General features: G+C 39.0%; 4 protein-coding genes across 4 annotated transcripts; 1 reads left to right on the plus strand and 3 right to left on the minus strand.

Moving 5' to 3' along the window:
- The first annotated feature begins 1,121 nt into the window (after window positions 1-1,121).
- On the plus strand, window positions 1,122-2,572 carry LOC113747432 (free fatty acid receptor 2-like). The gene is made up of 2 exons (XM_027287244.1): window positions 1,122-1,257; window positions 1,633-2,572. Exon 2 carries the CDS (start codon window positions 1,640-1,642, stop codon window positions 2,570-2,572), a length of 933 nt encoding a protein of 310 aa, XP_027143045.1. The 5' UTR covers window positions 1,122-1,257; window positions 1,633-1,639.
- Window positions 2,573-2,863: 291 nt separating this feature from the next.
- Window positions 2,864-6,072, minus strand: lim2.5 (lens intrinsic membrane protein 2.5). Its single transcript, XM_010747889.3, has 5 exons — window positions 5,902-6,072; window positions 4,530-4,744; window positions 3,703-3,852; window positions 3,377-3,511; window positions 2,864-2,991 (listed from the first exon to the last, which is right to left on the minus strand). The coding sequence occupies exons 2-5, from the start codon at window positions 4,705-4,707 to the stop codon at window positions 2,930-2,932; spliced, it is 525 nt and encodes a 174-aa protein (XP_010746191.1). The 5' UTR covers window positions 4,708-4,744; window positions 5,902-6,072; the 3' UTR covers window positions 2,864-2,929.
- Window positions 6,073-9,083: 3,011 nt separating this feature from the next.
- vsig10l (V-set and immunoglobulin domain containing 10 like) lies at window positions 9,084-14,426 on the minus strand. The gene is made up of 12 exons (XM_019279187.2): window positions 14,343-14,426; window positions 13,850-14,179; window positions 13,088-13,360; window positions 12,733-12,993; window positions 12,279-12,521; window positions 11,922-12,200; window positions 11,091-11,183; window positions 10,485-10,709; window positions 10,268-10,387; window positions 10,144-10,184; window positions 9,724-9,810; window positions 9,084-9,635 (listed from the first exon to the last, which is right to left on the minus strand). Exons 1-12 carry the CDS (start codon window positions 14,404-14,406, stop codon window positions 9,555-9,557), a joined length of 2,097 nt encoding a protein of 698 aa, XP_019134732.2. The 5' UTR covers window positions 14,407-14,426; the 3' UTR covers window positions 9,084-9,554.
- Window positions 14,427-15,464: 1,038 nt separating this feature from the next.
- etfb (electron transfer flavoprotein subunit beta) lies at window positions 15,465-21,478 on the minus strand. Its single transcript, XM_010747888.3, has 7 exons — window positions 21,326-21,478; window positions 18,732-18,890; window positions 17,595-17,753; window positions 17,385-17,447; window positions 16,818-16,976; window positions 16,491-16,704; window positions 15,465-16,070 (listed from the first exon to the last, which is right to left on the minus strand). Exons 1-6 carry the CDS (start codon window positions 21,377-21,379, stop codon window positions 16,534-16,536), a joined length of 765 nt encoding a protein of 254 aa, XP_010746190.3. The 5' UTR covers window positions 21,380-21,478; the 3' UTR covers window positions 15,465-16,070; window positions 16,491-16,533.
- Between the last annotated feature and the right edge of the window lie 3,267 nt (window positions 21,479-24,745).

A 24,745-nucleotide genomic window follows, 5' to 3' on the forward strand; every position in this document is an offset into this window, starting at 1 on the left:
TGTCACTCCGGTGTAAATGGCCATTGCAAACAGAACAAAGAGAGCTGGCATTATGGGCAGATGTTGATACATATTAAAATCAATATACATTATGAATGTTGTCTCAGTTTACAAAGTTTCAATGGCAGGCCTGGTTGGTTGAGAATGGACACAATATGCAAAATGATTGTCAATGGCTCCATTCATACAAGATTAATATGTCACCATGTGTTTACTGTATCTATGACTTACTTAAAACAAAGAACATGATCCCAGCAGCCAGTGAACGACTGAACCCTTTCAAAAGCAGAAAAAGAGAGAATTCCTGTAATGATGCCAGCAAAGCATGACATGGCATGCAAGCATACTTTATTAAAATGGTGGACATGGTAAAGCAGATATCCGCTCTACCTCCTGAGCCACAGTCGAAAAAAGTTTCTGTTTTCACACAGTGGGCTCCGTACTACAGAAGTTCCTAGTACAAATGAATTGTTGTAATATTAAGAGTGGGTATTGCATGGTTTCCTTCCATACTGTTACATCAGACTTAAGAATGGCTAGTTGTATAAATATTTAACCTTGAACATATCATTCATATTGACTTCATTAAAAAATAACCCAAATTACATATATAGTTGTGCCTGTGGCAGATTAAACACCACATAGAGAGTCCCATGTTTATTTCCTGCTGCTCTGTTTACTGATGCTTATATAAATAGAGTTGACAGGAAGGAAACCAAAATTCAAAATATTCTCAGGCACCAGAAAACAGATCTACTACAGAAAAAAGGCTACCATACTCTATGCTATCTGAAACCATCTGAATGATACCGCACTGGACTTGAACTCAGAAAAGGATGACACATATTAAACTGAAAACATTATCTATCTGAGTTGATGAATTCTCTGAACTTGTAGTGTAGGTTTAAGTTTGAATTTCAAAAAAACATAAACGTAGGCTTGTGGCTCGGTGAAATTGAAACCTTAGTAATCATGTTCCAAGATCTTCTCCAGCAGTGACGGGAGGAGGTCCTTTATTAACATACTCAACATAAAAGTCAACACGAGCTTCAGTTTTGCATTTTAGTTAATATTAACCAACTGTTGTGTGCTTGCTGCTCAGTATAGGATTAGAAGAGAAGTGATGATACAGGGTGATATAGGACTCGAATATGACTTGTGGTTTCTGGGTTATTACACCAGCTGATCTGTGAACTTACGCGTTATAAACTGGTCATCTTTAAGGAAGGCGTCGCAAGCCTGGAAAACATCTACTAGGTACTGTAAATATGCTTACCTTATCAATCCTAACACTGCCTTTCAGCTGACTATGACTTAGTTGTATTAAAATAGCGTCTTTACCAATATCTATAAGATTGCTAAGTAAAACTAAAGATGCTGATTTGATATCTATAGTATTAGCTGTCGGTTTACATCACAGTCAGATTATCCGTGTGTTCAAGCATGTTTTGTATTGCCTTGTAATCTCTGTTCATTAGGTATCAGCAAAAAAAAACCTGACAATTTCTTATTTGGATCATATTATGCATATTACCTTCATCACAACTGATATATAAATAGAAAATAATCATTTTTGTGTCTGTTACTGCATAAATGTTGAATTTTAATGGTGTGTTTTCCCCTTTGGTTTAGGGCCATAATGGAGACAGTGGTGAGGACTGAGGTCATCCTCTCAGTTTACATCATTTCATTCCTGATAGGCCTGCCAGCCAACCTCCTGGCTCTCTATGCCTTCAGTGTTAAGATCCACTCCAAGCCACTTCCGACAGACATCCTGCTACTCAATCTGATCATCTCTGACCTGCTCTTTTTGATCATCCTTCCTCTCAAGATGCATGAGGCGGCGTCAGGCATGATTTGGACTTTGCCCAAGATCCTGTGCTCCTTCACCTCCTTCACCTTCTTCTCCACAATCTACACCAGCTCCTTGTTACTGATGGCAGTCAGTGTAATTCGCTACATTGGTGTTGCTTTTCCCATCACTTATCATCAGCTGCAGAAACCTGTGTATGCGATAGTTATCAGTGCCATTATTTGGCTAATCTCAGCAGCACACTGCAGTATTGTTTTTGCTACCCAGCACCACCCGTCACTGCAGAGTGAAAACTCCACTGTGTGCTATGAGAACTTCAATGAAAAGCAGTTGGAGATCCTCCTACCAGCACGTTTGGAGTTTTTCTTTGTGCTCTGCCTCATACCTCTTCTAATTTGTGTTTACTGCTACCTGCGCTGCATCTTGATCCTGTACAGCCGACCCCGGATATCCCGGATGCAGAAGCAGAAGGCAATCGGCATGGCCTTGGGAACTCTAGCTGTGTTTCTCGTCTGTGTGGTGCCATACAACATGTCTCATCTAGTGGGTTACTTCCGAGGTGAGAGCCCAAAATGGAGGTACTACACCTTGCTGTTTAGTGCCTTCAACACCTGCATTGATCCCATCATCTTCTACTTTTCCTCCTCGGCTTTCCAATGCACGAGTGAAAAGTTCATTTTCAGGAAGCGTAGATGCAATGATTCAGAAGTACAAAGGCAGGGGACAAGCTCTGGCCAAGAGCCAAATGCACGTTCGTAACAATATGACAATATGTCCATATCCAGCTTTAGTGTTATATACTGTATGTACAGTATATTACTGACATTATAACAGAATGTGTAATGCTGCAGAGTTCATTTTTAAAACAGCTTTTACTGGTAACTGAGCAACAAATTATCATGTTAACCGTAATCACATCCTGCTCAAAGGGACTGACCTGCTTTTCACCTCAAACTGTTGCAGATAATGGCCGTAGATAAAAGACAAGAAGACACATTTGGTGCAAATGCAAAACTTCCAAGTTCCAAATTTTATTATTTTACAGTAAATTCTCTATTTTCGAATGGAAAATGTTTTGGTTTTTTTGCACTCATGACACATTATTTCCTGTTTATTTTAACGTGGGCCAGCCACTCTTCTGCACTCATGCATTCTGTAGGCACACATGTAGAATATACCTGCAAAACAAAACATAGATCAGCTGTAAAGAGGTAAAGTGATTTCTATAGAAATGTCAAGTGCAAGATAATGGCTGAAATAATTATTGTACAGAAAATGTTTTTGATGGAAAAAACATATTTTATCTGGTCTATATAAATCTAATGTGTGCATTTTTTTGTTCATGTGCGCAAACCTAATGAGATTGTACTTACTCAGTTGCAACTTGAGTGTAAATAAAATTTTAGAAAATTTAATGTATGACCTGCATGGTGATTTTATGATTTTTCAAGAATTGACAGGGCTGTTATGAGAATTTGTAATATTAGTTTACAACTTTTGTTTACTTCCAGCAAGATCGAGTAATTACACTGAATTCTACTGCACTCCTTTATTTGAACAAACCTGCAAAGAAGGTCATGAGCAGTGCCACCCAGCCTAGTATGTAGGACCAAGAGAAGCGCCAGTCACCAAAGCGCTTGCCCAGGAAGTTCACTGTCACTCCGGTGTAAATGGCCATTGCAAGCAGAACAAAGAGAGCTGGAAATATAGACAGACGTTGATACATATTAAATATAGAAATACCCATTATGAATGTTATCTCAGTTTACAAAGTTTTTATGGAAGGCCTGGTTGGTTGAGGATGGACACAATATGCAAAATGATTGTCATTGGATTCATTCATATCAGATTAATATTTTACTACGTGGTTTTCTGTAGCCATGGCTTACTTGAAACAAAGAACATGATCCCAGCAGCAAATGAGCGGTTGAACCTCTCAAAAGCAGAGAAGTGGGCAAAGGAGAGGATTCCTGCGATGATGCCAGCAAAGCATGACATGGCAGAGAGGATCATGAAAGCACGAGTGGCATTCCAGTAGGCTGACAAGGAAACAAGCATACATTAAAAGATATGTGCGGGAAAATAAATAAAGAATTATAAAAAAAAAAGTCCCATAATGTTCTAAATATCACTTGAAAATATCCTAATATTTCTCGACCTCTTGAAGACAGACTTTCACATTTGGTCCTACTTTTGAACACACTATACTGCATTAGTTCCACCTCGACAGGCTGTCAAATTTACTTTTTTTTCAGACTATGTGACAGCATTGTATATATTGCGTATTCTGTATTTCCAGAATTTCATCATATGTATTTTAGGATGGCAGTGTCAGTCTGTTAGGATTCCTGATCCCCGATCCCCTGACTTTTTCTCTCGTATCATCATGAGGTCGAAATATTTAGTTTTGGGTGAAATGCCTGAAGATGAACTGTCATAAAATCTGGTTCATTAATGGTAATAAGTTTGATGACCCCCTTAATTTGTCTAATACTTTGGTTTTAGGGATAAATATCTGCACACTCAGCTCAAAGCACTGCTGTGCTTATATACAGTAGACTGCTGTCATTCTAGCCTTCGTGGCCTTCTTATTCTCTGGAAGTCACCTTAAGAAATGATTGTTATTGTAGCTAAACCGGTGTATTCAGAGAGTTTCTGTGCCTCAGGGAGACCCAATGGAATTTTTCAAGGTATTTCAAGATATTTTCCCACTTACCAATGCTGTCAGTTTGCATGTAGCACTTGCCAGACATGCAGTACCTCCACAGGCCCTGATGGGCAAAGCTGCCAGACAGACGGTACTGCATCCAGTAGTCTGTGGCTGTGGAGACCACCAACAGGATGTTCCCCACGATGGCACAAAATAGGCCCCCTCCCATGAAGCTGTACATCATGAGTGACACTATCTGACAGCGGTTAATGCTTTATGCACTGTGCAAAAAAAAAGAAAAGGAGATGGCAGTCAGTGGTGAACTTGTGAAGAAAACAGGTGAAGATTTGCACAGCAGGACTAACATTCTTCCCGGGACACATTGTTTTCTCTAACTATTACTAACTATTATTTACCTGGCAGCAGTTGAATTTATAACACTACATTTGCGCAAAGACAGAGGCGACCCTTTCTTGTAGACTTTTTTGAGTTGGCAAACATTTGCAGTCCCTCATTTAAATAACACATGCTGTCTGTAGCTAACATAATGGTGATACAGCTATGTTTATATGAATGCAAATAAATTTGCCTCAGCTATGCAGTTAACTATAAACCACGAAGCAGATAATTCATTATGAGAGTTGTTCGCCCTGCACGTAATCATACCAACCACAATACAGTCAGCTCATAGCAACGTCTGCTCTCACTCCCTCTCTGTTTAAACATGTTATTCATACTACTCACCACTGAGACATTTATGCAGCTTCCCTTGTCAAACCACACAAACTTCGATTCAGAAAAAAGCCTGAGAATACCACAGTCAACTCGCACTGACTTACAATGCTGTGATGGAGAAAGTGATGGCTGATTATAAGACAAATAAGCCTTGAATTAAATATTGAACATTTAAATGAGAACAATGTCAGTAGCTTTAAAATGAATTAGTCCAACATCTCAAAGATGACCCTATAATAACAGGGTTTACACTGTTCTCCTATCTCCTGTGCTTTTTATATCAACAAATTGTTACGAACAAGCCAAATAGGTCAGCACCTCAAAGCATAACCTGTCGAACTTCAGTATCAGCCAGGTCAATCAGAGACAACATGCATCATACACGCTCATGGGCGGAACATCTGAACACCAAAGATTTATCTGCACATATGAAACCAGATACGCTTTGAAGCTTAAGTTTGCCGTGAAATCTTATATTTATACAAAACAGGTACATTGCATCTAAATGATGTGAGCTACAATCTTCAGGGTTTGTTACTATCACATGATGAAGGCCCTCTCAGCCCAGGCCAGCTATGAGGCATACTCACACTCATTGGTCAGCATGCCATGATATGCATTCTACTATTTTCTTATTTTGTACACCCAATCCTCACCATCTAAATGGCATCAGCAGTTAACAAAAGGCCCGTTATCATCTTACCTGAATTCCTCGGGATAAATCAACCCTCTTAAGTATCAGCCTTTCCTCAGGGAAAGAGTGAGAGAGAGAGTGCAAGCCAGGAGTGAGCGAAAAGTCAAAGAGGAAGCCCTAGGCTGAATTCCAAAAAGTTATCCCCTCCACTTTTCTGTTGATGGAGGCAAAATCCTTTAAAACAATCAGCACAGGACAAATGCACTTGAGCTGGTGGGCCAAAAGCCACGTGACTCTTTCACGCTGAACTACATGGGTGTATTTTGGGGGGGGGTCAGAGGAGGGGAGATGGATGGAGTTGGGGGCGGGGGGTTTGGGATATGAGGCCGCTGCACCACAGTCGTTGTCTGTTGTTCTATTAGGTATTCTGGAACTGTGGATGTGCAGAGGCTTGCAGTACTGCTGTGGTCAATGGAACATGCTGAAGCGCACAATTTCTTTCAGCGTGGCTGGGGTGTGGTCATGGGGACACATACACGCTTAGAACAGACACATGACCAAAAAGGTGCTAAAAAAATAAATTAAATAAAAATTACTCAGTGCATGCATGTGGTGTACATACATGTTCACCCTGAAAATGTAATGTTACGTTATGGAAACGTTGCACTGCCAGTAAAAGACTGTTCCGTGCTACATGTTAAATATATACTGAAAAAAAATTACACCTAAAGTTAACACTGCAAGTTACCGGACATGCAGTGACACAATTCACAGGGCTTGCACACGTTGTCAAAACACTTGCAGCTGCTTTGGTAGATGGATTATTTGAGATTAAAAAAAAAACTGAAGATGTTGCAAATGTTGCAAAACATTTAACTCCATCTAACATAAACTGTATTTTAGAAGTTTCCCACTATGAGCAATGAAACTGCTCATAGTGGAAGGATGAAATTGCTCATAGTGGGAAGTACGTTGTGGTGTTTAGATAATATTGCTCTCACAATCTGAGGATCTCCAACGCAAAACACAATGTTTAGAAAGAGTTGCATTTGGTCAAAATTGTTATCATGTCTGAGTTAGAACATCTGCTGTATTGTAACATGAAATACAAACACTGCTGCTTCTGAATGTGAAAACAGGCCACAAACATAACCTCTTGTAAGTCATATTTAGGGTGTATTCACACTCTGCACTGTTGGCACTTCCCTAGGCATTCGCTAATACAGTTATTTGTTACAGTGTAAGATGTGTCTACTGAGTTCTTGGGCGGATACTGAATTTGATGATCTGTGCACTCTGGCTAGGAGCTGTGAGAAATCCACCCTTCATTATCATATTTGCGGAAAAATAGCAGGCAAGTGGTTTATCAGCAGCAGCAGCACTTTTCTAAAAACTGAACCAATGTCTTGTACAGGATATAGATAGATAAATAGATAGATAGAGAGGGAGAGATGACAGAAAAAGTTGACTTGAATGACTTCCTCATTTCATGATCACTTCCTCAAATGTAGGCTGAACTCCAGCAACTGATAAGGTTCCGAAACAAATAATGCAGACAAATCGGAAACATTAATTAAATAACCTTTTTTAACATTGAGTTGTTGTCTATAGCGTTAAATCTTGCATTATAAGATAAAAAAAAATACCAATCACTTATAGCAAGTTTCTGGTGGCGGTCCTGTGTTTTTCATTTTTACTCTGAATCATTTGTATCAGAGAATAACGAGAAGCCTTTTTGACTTCTTTTCATTTAATTAGAGTGGTGAACTAGTAAGAGTTTTTTTAAAAAATTAGACTCATTGTGATTATAATTCTTATCTAAATTTAAGTCTTTTCAAAATCAGTTCAGTTCCTCATCATCTGAATAGTTGTTCAAAATCTTAATGGGATGTCGCTAGTGCTGCACCACAGCATCATCTGCTGGCCATATGTTTAAAAAAAACACATCAGGTCACCATGATGGAAACATCTGACAGCTATTTGAATGTGTCTCCTCACAACAGAGGGAGACTGTGTGCATCAGGATAGTCTCACACTGAGCACTGTTTCCTGGGTGTTCACCTCAGAGTGTGATCTGACCTTTAAGCTCACCACCATGATCCTCCGCCCGGGCGACAAATGTTAATGTTGAAAGAAGGCGTTGCTAATCGTCTTCCTGCAATGTGTTGTTTGCTTCTATTTCAGCACTGTGTTTCTAAGCTGAGAGGGAGGGAGGAGCTGAGGGACAGAACCTCTCTCTGACTGGTATCCCAACTGTTTTAATTTTTAAAAAGTAGACATGTATGTTAAAGGGATTTCACCTTTCTGTTCATGTCTTCCTTTTATGCCTTAGGTTTGCTTTTCTTTGAAAGCTGATATACATACATGGAGTGCCACTACCATCAGAAAGAAAATGTAAATGTGGGCTCACTCATTCTTTCTGTTGTGCTGTCTTGTTCCCGGGAATTATGTCAAGCAGTTCAGCTCTACCTCAAAAAGGCCTCTTCTACCTCCTGGGTTTTCATGCTGCTGTAGATAAATGGGTAATGTGAAGAAACTTGGAATGCAACTTGCAACAGGAGAGCTGTGTGCATTTGGGTGAGTTAAAGAACAAAAGGTGATCCAACAAGACCCTGTCAAGTCAGACACCTGGCTCTGCAGAGGAACTCACCAGAAACAGAAAAGCAGCTGATCAAAGCGCATGAAAATAAAAGAGAATGAAGGCACACAGTATGAGCACATGTCCCTGAAGGAAACAAAACGGATCTGACATCCTTGCAAATGCTTTATCTCATTATCCTCATGACCAGGGCTGAACCCACACACAGCAGCAGATCGCTGTCACGGAGTACGCTGAACACAGCTTTAAAATAGTAAACGTAGATATTATGACAAAGACATATTATGACAGCCCTCTGGGAAAGCTCATTGTCGTTTTCTAAAACATCTAAAAATATTCTAACAATGAATTATAAAAATTATACTCTAAGCTTGAAATCGTAATGGATTTGAACTCTTCCGTATCCTTCACATGATGTTGTGATCTAAGCACTAAAGACAGGTTTTGTGTGTTGTCATACCATTCCTGTCACTTTGCCTCACACAGCATGAAACTTGAGTACTCGCTATATAGAAACTGCTAAGTCATGTTCATTGTTGACAGAAAGAAAAAGAAATGTCCATCCCTAATCAGCGTATTTTAACTGTTGGCTTAGTTACAGTATGTATGTAGGTAAGACACAGTATGCCAAGTAGACTGGGTGCAATCTGGTGAATTTCTTTATTAGAACATATAGTATATAAGGAAACACAGACTGTGGCTTATGAAAGATGAACAACAACTAAAAAATAACAATAAATATACAGTAAATATGTACACTTTCATGTCGAAACCATTTGTCATTTGGCAGAATGTAAACCAATTTTAAAATAATTGCTTTGGTCGTGTACCATGTATAAATATCAGGGACATGGTTGCAGTTTAACAAACACAAAAGAACTTCTTCTCTCCCTGAGAGACAGTGTAACTGACATGAACTGTTAATTTGCCTGTTTACATTTGATTTGAGTACAATGTAAAGAAAAAGGAAGTTTATGTGCAAGTATGCACTGCTCCAATAAAATAGAACAGTTTTAGGTTACAGTAGAGTCTTAAAGGAAATATAAAATTCCCCAAATCTTAGTTTAGTTAAAATAATGATTAAAAATATATATTAAAAAAAACACATAAAAATATAGCAAGTTTAGACAGTTGTAGCAGCTCTGACAGTGACAGGTGGAGCAGCGACAAAGGATGGGGGAGTCATTGATCTTTCAGAGGGAGTCTGAAAGAAAACAAGACAAGTTCATTTCCTGTAAATAAAAAAAAAAGATATAATCTTTCACTTAGATATGTCTGATTTTAAAAATCACCTGGTGTATTCTGTTGTAATCAGGGGGAGCCTTCTGCCCTCCTGTCATCAGGTTATGAGGAGTTGTTTCCGTTTGGATCGTTATTACCTGTATGTGACAAGAGAAAAAAAAAGCTAAAACAACCAACCAAGCTTCATTACACAACATGTTAATGAATGGTAAGATGTACATGTTTACATGTTTATGGCCACTGTAGTTTCTCCTTCAAGCTAAGAAGGAGAGGTGAGGTGAGGGGGATGCAAACGACTCTGCTAGATGCCACTAAATCCTACATACTGGTCCTTTAAATATCATGCACCGAATACGGTATGTATTAGAATATGTAAAGATTTTACACCCAACAAGCTGCCCTTCAACTAATCTGTTGGCACCGTGCTGCACAGATAAATCAACATCCATAGCGAGTGAAGTGATTCCCACCTTCTCAACTGCTCTGCGCACAGGATATCTTGTCTGCCAACCTATAAAACACAGAAAAACAGAATGTAAAGAAAATACGTCACCATGTTTAATGACTTTTTGGTGCTCAGTAAGCTTGACATACTTTTGTTCTTGTTCCAAGAGAAACACAAGTAGATGGCGCCTCCCAGCAGGAACAGGAAGAGAATGCTACAGGGAATTCCAGCTGCAATGCCAGCAATAGCAGGGCCGCTCAGCCCGAGATCTAGCATCACCAGGACAAACAGTAAGCAATGGTTTTACTACCGTAGAACCGGCAATTTACAGTGCGATAAGAAATGTAATGATAGAATTTGAAATACCTGGACCAACTCTCTGGACCTCAGATGGCTTTCCTTCAGTCAGACGAGCTTTGGGGATAACCCTAAACCTATACGTCAACTTAGGATCGAGGGGAAAGATGTCCACATTTCTGACATGGCCAGGTTCTTCCTTGATGGTGTTAAATCCGTCTTTGCTGCTTTGTTTTTGGGTTCCATCGTGGTTTTTGCTTAGGATATCTGGTCCTTTCACCTGGATGGCGAAACCTTTGCAAAAGCACATGCAGTTCTGTTTTGTATGATGCCAAAGGTCAAAGGCGATCAATCGCCAAACCGTACAGCGATACCGGATAAAGATTTCACTGATCAAGAAGGAGACAAAACAAAAACTGACATTTGCTCCGTAATATTTTTTCCCAAAACACAGCGCTGCTCAGCTAGAGGCTTCTACACATTACACAATATTTACACCCCTATCTTCTATATTGAGTTTGTGTTTGCAACACTGTGTCAGCATTCTTCCTGGGAAGTTCTGCTGAAAACGTACAAATTGGAAAACAAGAAATCTGGCTTCGTGTGTGATGTTTAAAAGATATTCTTGTGAAAACAAATCAACCCACGGCTTCCCAGAGTTAATTACTGTGTTACCTGTAACAACAGACATAGGCGGGACCTCCCAGGTCAATGTGACGACGGTTCTAGCTTCATTGCGGTGCCAACGGAAATCTGAGATCAACGGTCCTGGAAAGAGAGGGATTGTGAGCAAAGGGGAGAGTAAGAGAAAGCAGGGAGGGGGTGAGGGTATATCAAGACTAGAGAGCTTTGTTTAAAAGGAAAGAGTAACCTCAGGTATTACTTAGCTTTCTGTGTAAGGACCCATTGTTTCCTTTACTCTGGTAAATGCTATTAGTACTCAAACTTAAAAGCTGAAGGCAACAGAATCCTTACAGATAATCACTGAACTGTACTGCATGGCTGTGGTGGAAGAAATAAGCATATCTTTTAATTAAATTATAACAATGTCAAAATATGATGTTACGATTAAACTCGTTCAGCATTTCCTATATAACACATGAAAGTGAGAGGAGAAAAGCGTGAGTTAACATTTATTGTGTATTTCATTGTGATTATTTAATGAATCCAAAGGTAGGTCTACAGAAATGTCACAGAACAATAGAAAATGTTTCAATTTCCTAAAGACCAAGGTGGCATTTTCAAATAGTTTTGTCCGAACAGGTGCCCAAAGGCCACATATATATAAATTACTAACACATAACAAAGACAGGAAGGAAATCCTTACAATTGAGAACCCAAAACAAGCAACATTTTTTGTGTATATAAAAACTGATGGAACCAATTATCTAAATAGTTACTTGTTTAGAATTTAAATTATCCTTAAATTCTCTGAATATCTAGTTAAGTGCCGCCTGTGATTAATGGTGGCAGGTGACCAACAAACCAAGAGCAGCAATGCCATACCTATAAGCTGAATTTGCCTTCTCTGGCTGCCCAGTGGGTTGCTGCAGGTGCAAGCGAAGCTTTGGTTAAGAAAGAAGTCGACATTGTAATCCTGAATCTCAAGCTTTGTGGTGTCATCGCTGATCTGGTATGTTGTCCCATTGGTGACACTTTCACTGCCTCTGGACCATGACACCACAGCCGTAGGCGAGGCCTTAGTGAAACAATCAATAGTGACCACTATTTTACCCTGAAGGGGAACTGTGGCTCTCACAAGTGGCGGGAACTTCATTGGACTACCTGGGGAAGATAAAGAATCTTGTTTGGCTACTAAAGTCACTCATGGAAATTATGCAAAAATCTTTATCTGAAACTTACTTGCCGTAATATTGCACTTGTTCTCTTGTATTGGGTGGCCTGCCATGCACGTGACAGTTTTCCCGTTGAGGTTATTCGAGGCGGTGACGGCCAGGCTGAAGGTCCCCGCTCCACTGCTGGTGTTGCTTAGTGCTGGGAAAGAAAGCTGGGCCTGTGGGTTACCCCCCGGCCACAAACAGTGGTACTGCAGGGTGACGTTATTCAGCGCATGCACAGAGCATTTGGGGTTGCCTGATGGCATCTCTGTCCAAAAGAGGAAATTAATCATTATTATAGTGAAATTCATTCATTTATTTTAGGTTTATAATAATAATCTTTTACAAGTACAAACATGTACAACTTTAAACCTATGTTTTTTATTTTCTAGTGCAACCAAATCATAATATTCTTTAAGACTTATTGAGAAAAATTCAAGACAAATTACTGTAAATCAAAGATAAAACTCTTCACGTACCATAAATATTTATAGGAATGTTTTTTCTCCATTGTTCTCCCGTCAAAGTATTGAGAAGAACGCACGTATAATTGCCTGTTTGATTGGTCTGTACATTTATTAGATTTAGGACTCTTTTCCGGGAAAGGGTCCCACCGCCAAAGACCCACTCAACAGTTGGCTCCGGTGATCCCTCAGCCTGGCAGGAGAGATTCAGAGAGGTTCCTGCCACGTAGAAAGACTTAGCTGGCTGGACCTCAAGTTTGGGGTTCTCTGGTCCATCTATAAACAGATCAGAGCAAACACAGTGTGAGGGGATACAAACAGAGACAGGAGTTTTAGAAAGACATCTTCCAATTAAAGTCATTAATCTTACACAGTACAGAGACGAGAATGGAGGTCGTCACAGTGCTGAAGGGGTTCGTCAGAGACACTCTGTACCAGCCTGTGTCGTTTCGATTTGGCTTGTTAATCACAAGGCTTTGATTCGCTATCAAATAGTGTGAGTTGGTATTTATCGCTTTGTCATTGAAGAACCACATCTGTTGCTCCACTACTCCTTGCTTCATGTTGTAAGTCATGGTCAGCTGACCAATTCCCTCTTTGACAAGATTAGGCTCAGCTCTCAGACTCACATTCAGGAATTTTTCTGTGAAAGAAAACATAAAGGGATGGTGAAATACAATCAAATAATGACACTGCAATATCTCACTAAAACAGCCAACCTAGGCTGAATTAGAGAGAGATTAACAACTCTCTAACAACTTGAAGCTGGGTCTGAAGAAACAGTCTCCCTCCACCACCCTGCAAGCCTTAAATATATATTTCACGTATTTTAGATTGTATATACAGTCAATAATTAAGGCAAGATACTAAAAATCTTGTGGGAAACATGTGGCTCGACTCAAATCTTATTTGCAGTCCACATTCACATGAGGAAATTGGAGATTAAAAGATATAGAGTAAATATCTTAATACTGCTACATCTAATTAAGTCCTTCATGTTGATAAAAGCAATATAAACTGTGGAACAAGTAGATACAAAATGGCAAAATAAATGACAGCGTAGAAAGGCCATTAAATCCAAACCTTAATACAACAGCATATCTTCAAAATCAGAGTTCAGCCGGGTACTCACCGTATACTGTCAGATTAAAAGAGGTTGAGGCTGTTCCCAGTCCTGCCTTTGTCATTTCAATGGTGTAGTTACTGGTATAGTTAAGCAACACATTGACAAAGGTAAGGGATCCACTTTGCTCAAGCTTCAGCACGTCCTGGCTGTTTTCGGCAATACGTGGGGAATCAAGAGAGTTAATAGCCCAAGTGACGACAGGAAGTCCTCTCATAAACCAGGTAAGGGCTGGGTCAGAGGCACCACTGAAGGACACAACCAGAGTTACATTGTTGCCAGCCAGTTCCCTCACCTGGGTAGGACCAACAGGAGAAACCACCAGTTGACAGTCTGCACCTGTTAGTGTGAAGTCATGGAATTAGTATAAAGAGGAAATTAATCCTAAACAAAAGTGAGCAAATCAAACATATTATCATAATAATAATAATATAACTTAACTAGGAGCGAGCAAGGTGAAGAAATGTCAAGCAGGCAAACTGGAGTTTAGTTTGATTCTTACCTGGAAAAGTAAAGACAAGTAAAACTGCCAGTATCCTAAATTCACCCAGCCACGTCATGTTCATAAAACAGGACGACAGACGGAGAATTCACGGATGAAATGTCTTTGGCGTCTTGGACAGCAGTGACTGGCCCGCCTGTGTTCTCCTCCTGTGCGCTCTGGAGCTGGAGCTGTCACCTCAGCGAGTCGTTCACCTGCTTCAGGTTCACTCAAAGGCTTGATTGTCCACGTGAGGCCACTCCCCTTCCTTTAACTTCAGGTAACAGTAGCTGTTTGAATTTATGTTTTTGTTAAGAAGCAAATTTTATTTCTGTTGTGACAAAATGTATCCATCACACTCTTTAACTTTTGACTATATTGTATTATGGCTGTTTATATTTTTGAGTACAGTTTACAGCTTGTCTTATCTCACAGCTATGACCCAGCCAAGAGGGTAGCTGGGTAGCAAACTGTGTAGTGTAAATAACTGTTATAGTAGTTGTTGTTGTGGCTAAGATAAAGGTCAGATTCCTCATTATGGGAAGACTTGAGAGCAATAATGAACTTGGAATTTGGTCTAAATAGACAAAGACAATGTTGGAGTAACTTTGCTTATTTGTTTGCCTCCTACTGGAGATTTTTCCCACAATTGCAGTTTACAACGTAAATATGCCATGTGATGAAGTATCTATGGTGATTTACTTCAGAAGGCTTTTTGTACTAGACTGAAGTAGATAAAGGTAAATGTGGAGTATGTATAAGCTACAATTCAAGTATTGCAGTTTGATTTAACCTCACATGATCCAATAAGATTAATTTATGCATTTATTATTATCTATTTATGGCCAAATATAATATACTATGATGTTAAATAACAAGAACACCTCTGGTCTCACCACCATTCCTATAGAGAATATCCAACTTTTTATCTTTAAACACAGTTTGTCAAGTGTATGTGCAAAGATGTATTGAGAAATAAAATTAGATGAATTTTCTCCTTTCATCACTTTTCTCTCAGTTATATCAATAGCGACATCTACTGAGGAACTCTGGGAATGCATGCTGTCATGTATCGTCACAGATTATGTCACCTGTGGGGAATAGTTACTCAAAGTTCAAAGCAAAATAACAGTCACAAATGTGTTTAGATATGAAAAAGACTGGCTGCTTTATTGTCATGGTAATGTTCTGTACAATCAGAGAATTGAGGCGCTTGCGGTAAAATTCAGGTTCATGGTCATCTACCCTCGCTCATACTGAGAGACACCATCGACACAGTCCTGAAACCCAGTTACAACTGCAGACTATACAGATTACCAGTAGACTTGACATCTTGGAGGACATAATCAACATGTTTAGGTCCATATTTACATAAATCATTTACAAAAACTGCACCACTTAACATGTGTTACTACAGATATTAAAGATTAACCAGCTGAGCCAAGCTACTGTTGTTGGGTGAAGCATGAATGACAGGAAGGTTTCTGGGTTTCAATTATTGCATAAAGGCTACTCTCTTCTATTAGTAGCCTGTGATAAAGATGAACCACACAGAGTCAAACTGCACATAAAAGAAAAGATGAGGAATTTGGGGTCGTCTGGGTCTGCTGCAGGACAGTGTTTCTCAGCACTCCTCCTCCTTCCCATGTCCTCAGGAGTCACAGTCTCAAGCAGAGGGATTAGGCCGACACATAAGCTAGTCCTCTGGGTGCACTTATGTAACACAGTCCAGTTATTCATTACAGAGTCCTGCAAGGACAGACGAGAATGTAGATATGTAATTAAGGTTTTTTAATTAGTTTAGCTTCCGTCAACACAAGACACATAATATTCCATGTCAAAGCAATTAATTAGTCATTTTACAATGAACAGATGGTGATAAAAAAAGGATGTAACATCAAATAATTATATCATTCCTCACAAGAGGTAAATTTGCTGTATGCATACACATGCTTGAAATGTATCGAGACATAAAATGACCCCCAAAAACTATTTTGATAATCCATTAACCGTATAAGTTATTTCCTAAGCACAGACACCCGTTTCCAGCCTGATCTGAGGATTTGCTCGTTAGGAAAAACAAAGAAAGACATCACTTCTAGATTGAGTTATTAATCCATAGTAAGCATACTGTTTAAAATAACCCAGTTTTAATACAGCGATACTCACCCGTCTGCATAGTTCTGCGCTCCCCTCCTTGCTCCTGAAGCTTCTATATCGTCCCTGCCTCCTTCAGTTTGCCCACCAGGTCCTCCACCGTCTCCACCTTCACCCCTGCCTGTCTCTGTGGGGGCTCGTCCACTCTCAACACCTCCAACCGTGATGTGAGGTCCACCCCTAAGTCTGCAGGCTTCACGTTAGCTATCTTCTTCTTCTTGGCTTTCTGAAAGTAGAAAAAAAGAACAGATTTACTTAAATGTTATTATTTAAATTCTCTGACAAGATATTTCACACCTTCTTTCATTGCATTTCAAACCACATTCCTCTACGACCTACCATGATATTAGGCAGGGTGGCATATCTGGGGGTGTTGAGTCGAAGGTCTGCGGTAACCACTGCGGGTGTGTTGATCTTAATAGTTTCTAGGCCACCGTCAATTTCTCTCACCACTTTAACCTTGTCTCCTTCCAGTGCCACCTCTGATGCGAAAGTACCCTGCAACATGAATACACAGCACAAATCCATAAAATTAAACTCACAAACAATAAGATCTATTGTCAAAATGGTCCATCTTAAAATCACTTTCATACATCATAATGTCTAACCCTGTAATTCTCCCGTACCCTGCTCCGCCTGAACACCGTGAGATAGTGTGTTAAATGGCTCCATCTATTGGCAAACTAGTGGAACTTCACCACAACTGTCCAAGCTACCTTTGACCCGCTTTACGGTTCTGTGCAGGATCACTGTCGCTCTCACTGACTCAAACTAGTTTCCACTAACTTTGATAAGGCAGCCTGGCCAAGGGCACAGCCTGATATCAACAATGCTATGTCACACACCTGACAGCTAGTTTTTAGGTCAAAGCAGGCTGTTCTTATTCTTATTAAAGTTTGAAGTCACCTGAGGCCAGTCCAGTAGGGCTGCTGTCATCTGTCCAGTTTGATTGCAGTCATCATCGATGGCCTTTGAAACAAACAAAGTCATTAAATGAAGCTAGAGGTAGTAGTGCAAGAGCAAGAGTGTTCATCACAGTATGACAGCAGGGAGTGCAATCTGATTTTAAATGAAGACAGAGAGTTGAGATGAATCCAGATTTTCTTTTTTTTTTACCTGTTTCCCAAGAATGATGAGTTGGGCGTCCTCTTTCTTGGCCAAAGCAGCCATGATCTTGGAAACCTGCAGGGGTCCCAAGGCTTCATAGTCTTTTCCAGTCACTTCCACGTGAATGCCACGGTCTGCTCCCATGGCAAGGGCAGTACGGATGGTCTCCTAAGAGACAGAGATGTACGGGTGCATAAAAATGTATCAGGGAGCGTTGCTACTATATGTCATTGTTCATCAGCATCATCAGTTATATGCATGGAATTACAACTAATTATTTTACAACCCTGATTCTAAAAAAAGTTGGAAGTCTGGAGGACACGATGTCCATGATTTTCAAAGTTAATTTGAAATGTCAGTCTCGTCAGACCTCTGCACACTTTTCCACTTTCATTCAGTCCACGTCAGACTGGCTCAGGTGACAAACAATTTGGACTATTAGCTGATGCAGTTTTTCCACAAAATAGTGAACCTTGCCCCATCTTTGCTTGTGAATGACTGAGTCTTTTGAGAATGTCCCTTTGGGACCTAATCATTGTACTATAACCTGTTACCAATTAAACAGCTGTTCACCTGAGGAATGTTCTAGGCTGGTGTTTGAGCGTTCCCCTGTCTTGCTGTCCCAGGCATCAAATTCATATTAGCATATATTTTCAAAAAACAATTAAGTTTATCAGTTTTAACATTAAATATCTTGTCTATGCACTGTAGTCAATTAAATATAGGTTGAAAACAATTTGCAATTCTTTTTTTTTCCCCAGGCCTGGCAATAATTATTATGCAATTATTTTTATTATGGTATCTACAGCACTGGCAAATGACACATCAGCACAGCAAATTTATTACAATCTAATTGCATTGCTTTATTATGCAAAGAATAATAAGTGACCTTCAATTATTTCTCTTCAGTTGTCCATATATCATTTATCTTTTAATCCGCATTTGTGACTTTACAGCAACACTTAATTACAGCATGCTTTAGTTAAAGGCTTATTAAAGATAAAGCTGAAGCCCAACAAAAATCTATAAAAGATGGACACTATAAAGAACCCCTCCAAAAGTAGGCCACCTGCCATATCACACAGTATTTCTCCAGGACGCTGGTTAACAAGGCAGCGCTGTAGAGTCTGGTCCCATCTCACCCACCTGTGATTGCTGTGGCCCACAGCTGACAGCCACAACCTCCTTAATAAGCTTCTTCTCCTTGAGCTTGACCGCCTCCTCGATGGCGATCTCACAGAAGGGGTTCATTGAGTGCTTAACACCATCCGTCACAATGCCACTGTTGTCCGGCTTTACACGAATCTGAGGAGAAGGAGGAGGAGGAGGACCGTGGGACAGAGTCACTACGGGGGTGCCAGATGACAAACAATCTAGATAGCCTGGATTCTAGGGCAAACTGTGAGGAAGTGAGCCAGCAAAGTGTCAGAAGATAAAAAAAGAAAGACATGTGGTGATGCATGTTCGAACAGGAGCGCTGTGGCTCGTAAAATATTTCTTCATCTTTGGATGAGCTCGCATCTCTGCTTTGACTGCTCTGCATTGTTGCACTTGGAAAATGATAGAGAAGAACTAAGAGTGTCTGGAAGAAAGAAAACAACAATCCACAATCCCACAAAAATCATCCACTCTTCTGGGACAGTTTTCCAAACAATTGTGGAATGAGGCTGCGAGGATTTAATCCCATTCAGTCACAAGAGCAACAGTTCGGTTTGGCAATGGAGCTGATGTTGGGGCGATAAGGCCTGGATCACTCCTCACGGTTCCTATTCATAGCAAAGGCACACGATCTGGTTGAGGTCGGGGCTCTGTGCTTGACCAGTCAGTCATTGCACACCTAACTAGATGGGTCACTGTCATGTTGAAACAGAGGAGGTCTTTCCACAATGTTGGAGAGATATTACAACCAGCTAAAGCCCCTTAACTCAACCAAGTGCAAAGGAGAAACTATATTAGCTGCAAAATGTGCAGATGGCCAGTGTTTGGGTTGTCTATTCTGGGCCAACATGGCATACTAAGTGTATGAGGACACGCTGCATCTGTAGTTATTAAAGGCTCATTGTAAAAGGTAGCAAACACATAACAACTCTTATGCTCATACATGAATGTAAACATAGTTTAATACATACTAAATGTATCCTATATTCTGCAAATAAGAGCCTCTCAATCTTAAAGAGACCTAGACCTAGCCACAGATGCACTTTTCCTGACACATTATATTTAGATCATCTGTCTAAAGCCCAACATGTGTCAGCAGCACTGAGCACTGAAACTGTCCAGATCCTGCTATGGGCAGCTGAAGCAGGAGAGTTCTTGCTGTTACATGAAACGTATTGATCATGGGTGCTGAGTTTCACCTCAAGCAGGCTGCATAAGGTGACACCACTGTCTCGAAATGGGGGAAAAGCCCATGAGCTACATGAGACACATATTCTTTATTATTTCTTTATTCACACACACACACACACACACACACACACACACACACACACACACACACACACACATATTGACATCCAGTAATTGTCATTATTTAAACAGAGGTTGCAGCTCTCTATATAAGAATTAATCAGTTTAATTCTCAGCTTTTTATATGCGATATGGCCTTTTTAATAGTCTAGTTCGTAAGGCAGGTGATGTTGTGGGGATGCAGATGGATTAGCTGACTGTGGTGTTGGAAAGGAGGATGCTGTCTAAGGTGTCGGGCTATCTTGGACTATGACTCCCACCCACTGCATGAGGTGCTGGACAGACTCAGGAGCACCTTCAGCCAGAGACTGCTGGCACCAAGATGCTCCACAGAGAGACACAAGAAGCTTTTCCTACCTGTGAGCATCAGCCTCTACAACTCCTCCCTCAAAATAACAGACTAGCCATCGAACTTGCTTGTGCAATAAATGAGTGCAATTTTCTCATGCATGCATACTGCACTTTAAACAATCAGTGTATTCTCTGTACAGTCTCTCAAAGACTAAATTCTTTTAGATTTACATATTGCATAGTTCACTGTTAGTTGTTTTTTTATTTAACTGTTATTCATACATGTGTATATAGTGTTAAAATAGGATATCTTATAGGTGTATAGTGTTAAAGTTTTGTTTTCCTGCCATCACTTACTATCTCACTTACCATTTGGGAGCTGCTGTAACAAACACAATTTCCTTGCAGGGATTAATAAAGTATTTCTGATTCTGATTCACACACACACACACACACACACACACACACAACATATTGACATCTAGTAATTGTCCTTATTTAAACTTAAAAAGAAAAGAAGATTATATACCTGTGTGTGAATCAGGAGCCTGTGCACATGCAGATCAAAGCAATACACTACACAGAACATTAACACACAACATGGGTCCCCATACATACATACATACATACATACATACATACATACATACATACAGTAGCTTTATCAGAGGTTGCAGCTCTCTATATAAGAATTAATCTGTTTAATTTTCAGCTTTTTCTTGTGCAGGTGTCAGTGCACACGTTTATTTGCAGCGTTGCAAACTCTAAACCTAAACTATGCTTCATGCTTTTCGTCCACAGCTGCATGCCCACAGTGTTTATCTGTCAGATAAAGTGTTGGTGTTGGTGACTGAGCTGTCGTGCTGCAGCCAGCTGGCCTCAGCAGGCTAGCGTCAGTTAGCAGAGCACAGAAAGTCAAATGTCTAAGGACAGTAAAAAACACAGAAATAAGCACAGTGCACAGTGGAAATACATGTTACCTTAACGGCGTAGTCAATGACACGCTTGACTCCAACGAGGACGCGTCCAGACATCGTGGCTGAAAGGTTTAGACAGCAAACGTGGAGAAAGAGTCACCGCAATGAACCTTCACCCAAGGAGGACAAGGCCGGAATTATTTTAGGGTGACACCTACGATGAAGGGGGACCGCCTACCGTTTCAGCCAATGAGAGTACGAGAGCGATGAACGCTCTGCGCGCTGATTGGTTGAGACGGTCTTAAAGTTGTTGTTAAACTCAACTGAAACTCAGTCGGTGCCGCCGCGATTAAATGCCAGCTGAAACGTCATTTAGGATTTATAAAAGCGTCTTAACCCGATCAAAGTTTCATCTGTTGATTGTCTGATTATTTTAATTACTCAAAGTGTTATAATTACCTGTGAAAAGCACGGTGCTCCTCCACACCTACGCCGTAAACAAAACCCCGGCGAAGAAAGGTTCCGCTTTCTGTGGGGCAAAGTTCACGACAAACCGGATAATAACAGGATTTCTTATTTATGTGACTTCAGCTTCAAATGACACACATCTAGTTACATATAGCAGAAAATCTATAATAACAGCTGTTTTATTTTTCTTAAATTGATTATTAGTTTATTTCTTGTTTTGTAAATTGTTTTTGGACTTTGAGATGTAAATAAATATTTAACCACCTGTTCACCCACTTCAAATTAAAATAGTCAGACTAGACCTCTGCATGTGCTATTTTATTTTTGCACATATTCAAGGCAAGACAGTTTTCTTCCATTTACGATAATTAGATTAGATTAGATATACTTTATTTATCCCACCACGGGGAAATTTAACTTGTTGCAGCAGCAGAGGGAAGTGTAGCATGCACTACAGAATTAGAAAAAAGTAGAAAACCCCCCACAATAAACAGACAGAAATTAAACAGACAGAAATATCTATAACTATAATGTAGTTATAACTAACTATAATATAATTTCAACATTAGACATTATATTATATGTCAGTTTTTGTTGCAACTGTCTACAGGAAGTGTTGAATAAATTAATAGAGGCTGTACAATTAGGTACAGTCAAATTGTATTGTACTGTCAAGTATTTCTAATGTTTAGTGCAACCTCACTGAGATAAATATCAGAAACCTTTATCATACAATTCCCAACACAAACTACAGCCTAAAATATGTATATCATGATGCTCAACCAATATTTCTCAGGTGGCTTCACTGTTCACGAAAACTGAACAAAACTGTTACGGCTGTTGTATTACACTGTATTAGCTTTAGCTGTAGGCCTACCTAATGGCAAGCCAGTGTATGTTGTTAATATTAGTCAGGTCTTAATCTTACTTAAGTACAGTTCTGAGGTATTTGTACTTACTGGAGTATTTTCATTTCATTTCATTTCTACTCCATTACATTTCAGAAACAATGTGCTTCACTACATCTATTTGACAGCTATAGTTACTAGTTACTTTTGCTTTGATGATTGATTAACCAAAAGTGTATAAAGCCTTTAAAATTAGCCCTATCCCAAGAAACTATAACATTCAAGTCAAGTCAAGTCACATGGATTTTATTGTCACTCCACCCATAAACAGTTACACAGTTATATAACACACAGTGAAACGAGACAGCGATCATGGTGCTACATGAAACATAGTGCAGACAGGACTACATCAATGCACACACGTTACAACACAAAATACAAAAGGGCTACATAAAGTGCAGCACATTTAGACAGTATGATTTGACAAAAAACAGACAGAGCATAACAGACTTGGTGGTGCATGTACATATGCTACATATGGATATATACAGTATGACTATGGGGGGAGAGGCAGATATTCAAATCATGTAGCAGCAGAGAAAAAGGTGCAAAGTGTGCATGGATAGCGATGCAATGTGCAGATTGTTTTGATGTTTTATCTGATGCCTGCAGAAAGTAACCTTTGTCCTATCCTTGCTGGAAAAAGTTTAAAGTACTGTTCATGTCATTGCAACAATAATAATGGTTACCAGCTGGTACTTTGGTAAGTGATCTGAATGCTTTAAAAAAAACTTTAAAAAACAATAACATTTCAGAGTAATGTGTGATAACATAATGGAGAGAGAGAGCATTTAAAAAAAGCAATCAGAAGTAAAATATTCAGAAGAAAGAATATAATATTGAAACATTGCAACTTTAAGGCATCATTCTCTGTGGATAAGTAATAATAATGTTCATAAAAGTGTATAACAATCCCATTTTTACCCCTTAAATATATTTTTGTATCGTTTATGTTCCTCTTTTGTCACTAACATATGACTGCATGATGATTTTGATCATCTGAGTACATGTTGCTGATAATATAGTGCAATGTTTAATGTACTACTTTTACTTTTGAGTGTTTCTATACTACTTTTACTTTTGAGTGTTTCTATACTACTTTTACTTTGGTAACTTAACGTTTCTTTACTACTTTTACTTTGGTAATTGATCTGAATGATTTAAAAAAAAACTTTAAAAAACAATAACATTTCAGAGTAATGTGTGATAAAATAATGGAGAGAAGTAAAATAATCAGAAGAAAGACTATAACATTGAAACTTTAAAGCATCATTCTCTGGGGATAAGTAATAATAATGTTCATAAAAGTGTATGTTGTCACTAACAGATGACTGCATGATTATTTTGATCATTTGAGTACATGTTGCTGATAATATAGTGCAATGTTTATTGTACTACTTTTACTTTTGAGTGTTTCTATACTACTTTTACTTTGGTAATTGATCTGAATGATTAAAAAAAAAACTCTAAACAACAATATCATTTCAGAATAATGTGTGATAAAATAATGGAGAGAGAGAGAGAGCATTAAATGAATAAACAAGAAGTAAAATAATCAGAAGAAAGACTATAATATTGAAACTTTACAGCATCATTCTCTGGGGATAAGTAATAATAATGTTCATAAAAGTGTATGTTGTCTCTAACAGATGACTGCATGATGATTTTGATCATTTGAGTATATGTTGCTGATAATATAGTGGAAGTTTTAATGTACCGTACTACTTTTACTTTTGAGTGTTCTATACTACTTTTACTTTGGTAATTGATCTGAATGATTTAAAAAAACTTTAAAAAACAATAACATTTTAGAGTAATGTGTGATAAAATAATGGAGAGAGAGAGCATTTAAAAAAGCAATAAATGAGAAGTAATCAGAAGAAATATATGTTGTCACTAGCAGATGACTGCATGATGATCTTGATCATGTTGCTGATAATATAGTGCAATTTTTAATGTACTACTTTTACTTTTGAGTGTTTCTATACTACTTTTACTTTGGTAACTTAATGTTTCTATACTACTTTTACTTTGGTAACTTAATGTTTCTATACTACTTTTACTTTGGTAATTGATCTGAATGCTTTAAAAAAACTTTCAAAAAACA

This window comes from Larimichthys crocea, chromosome XIII (genome assembly GCF_000972845.2).
Source record: "Larimichthys crocea isolate SSNF chromosome XIII, L_crocea_2.0, whole genome shotgun sequence".
NCBI lineage: Eukaryota > Metazoa > Chordata > Actinopteri > Sciaenidae > Larimichthys > Larimichthys crocea.

What these genes read in the sequence shown, in the direction of transcription:
- LOC113747432 (XM_027287244.1), top strand. Translation starts at nt 1,640, where the DNA reads ATGGAGACAGTGGTGAGGACTGAGGTCATCCTCTCAGTTTACATCATT.
- lim2.5 (XM_010747889.3), bottom strand. Translation starts at nt 4,707, where the DNA reads ATGATGTACAGCTTCATGGGAGGGGGCCTATTTTGTGCCATCGTGGGG. An exon ending in CATGCAAACTGACAGCATTG is followed by an intron (nt 3,853 to 4,529) that starts GTAAGTGGGAAA and finishes TTTCCTTGTCAG; the next exon opens with CCTACTGGAATGCCACTCGT. An exon ending in GCTCATGACCTTCTTTGCAG is followed by an intron (nt 2,992 to 3,376) that starts GTTTGTTCAAAT and finishes TTTGTTTTGCAG; the next exon opens with GTATATTCTACATGTGTGCC.
- vsig10l (XM_019279187.2), bottom strand. Translation starts at nt 14,406, where the DNA reads ATGAACATGACGTGGCTGGGTGAATTTAGGATACTGGCAGTTTTACTT. An exon ending in TTTTAATCTGACAGTATACG is followed by an intron (nt 13,361 to 13,849) that starts GTGAGTACCCGG and finishes TTTCTTTCACAG; the next exon opens with AAAAATTCCTGAATGTGAGT. An exon ending in AAGGCAAATTCAGCTTATAG is followed by an intron (nt 11,184 to 11,921) that starts GTATGGCATTGC and finishes CTCTCTTTCCAG; the next exon opens with GACCGTTGATCTCAGATTTC.
- etfb (XM_010747888.3), bottom strand. Translation starts at nt 21,379, where the DNA reads ATGTCTGGACGCGTCCTCGTTGGAGTCAAGCGTGTCATTGACTACGCC. An exon ending in GTGGGCCACAGCAATCACAG is followed by an intron (nt 17,754 to 18,731) that starts GTGGGTGAGATG and finishes TCTGTCTCTTAG; the next exon opens with GAGACCATCCGTACTGCCCT. An exon ending in CCACCCTGCCTAATATCATG is followed by an intron (nt 16,705 to 16,817) that starts GTAGGTCGTAGA and finishes TTCTACTTTCAG; the next exon opens with AAAGCCAAGAAGAAGAAGAT.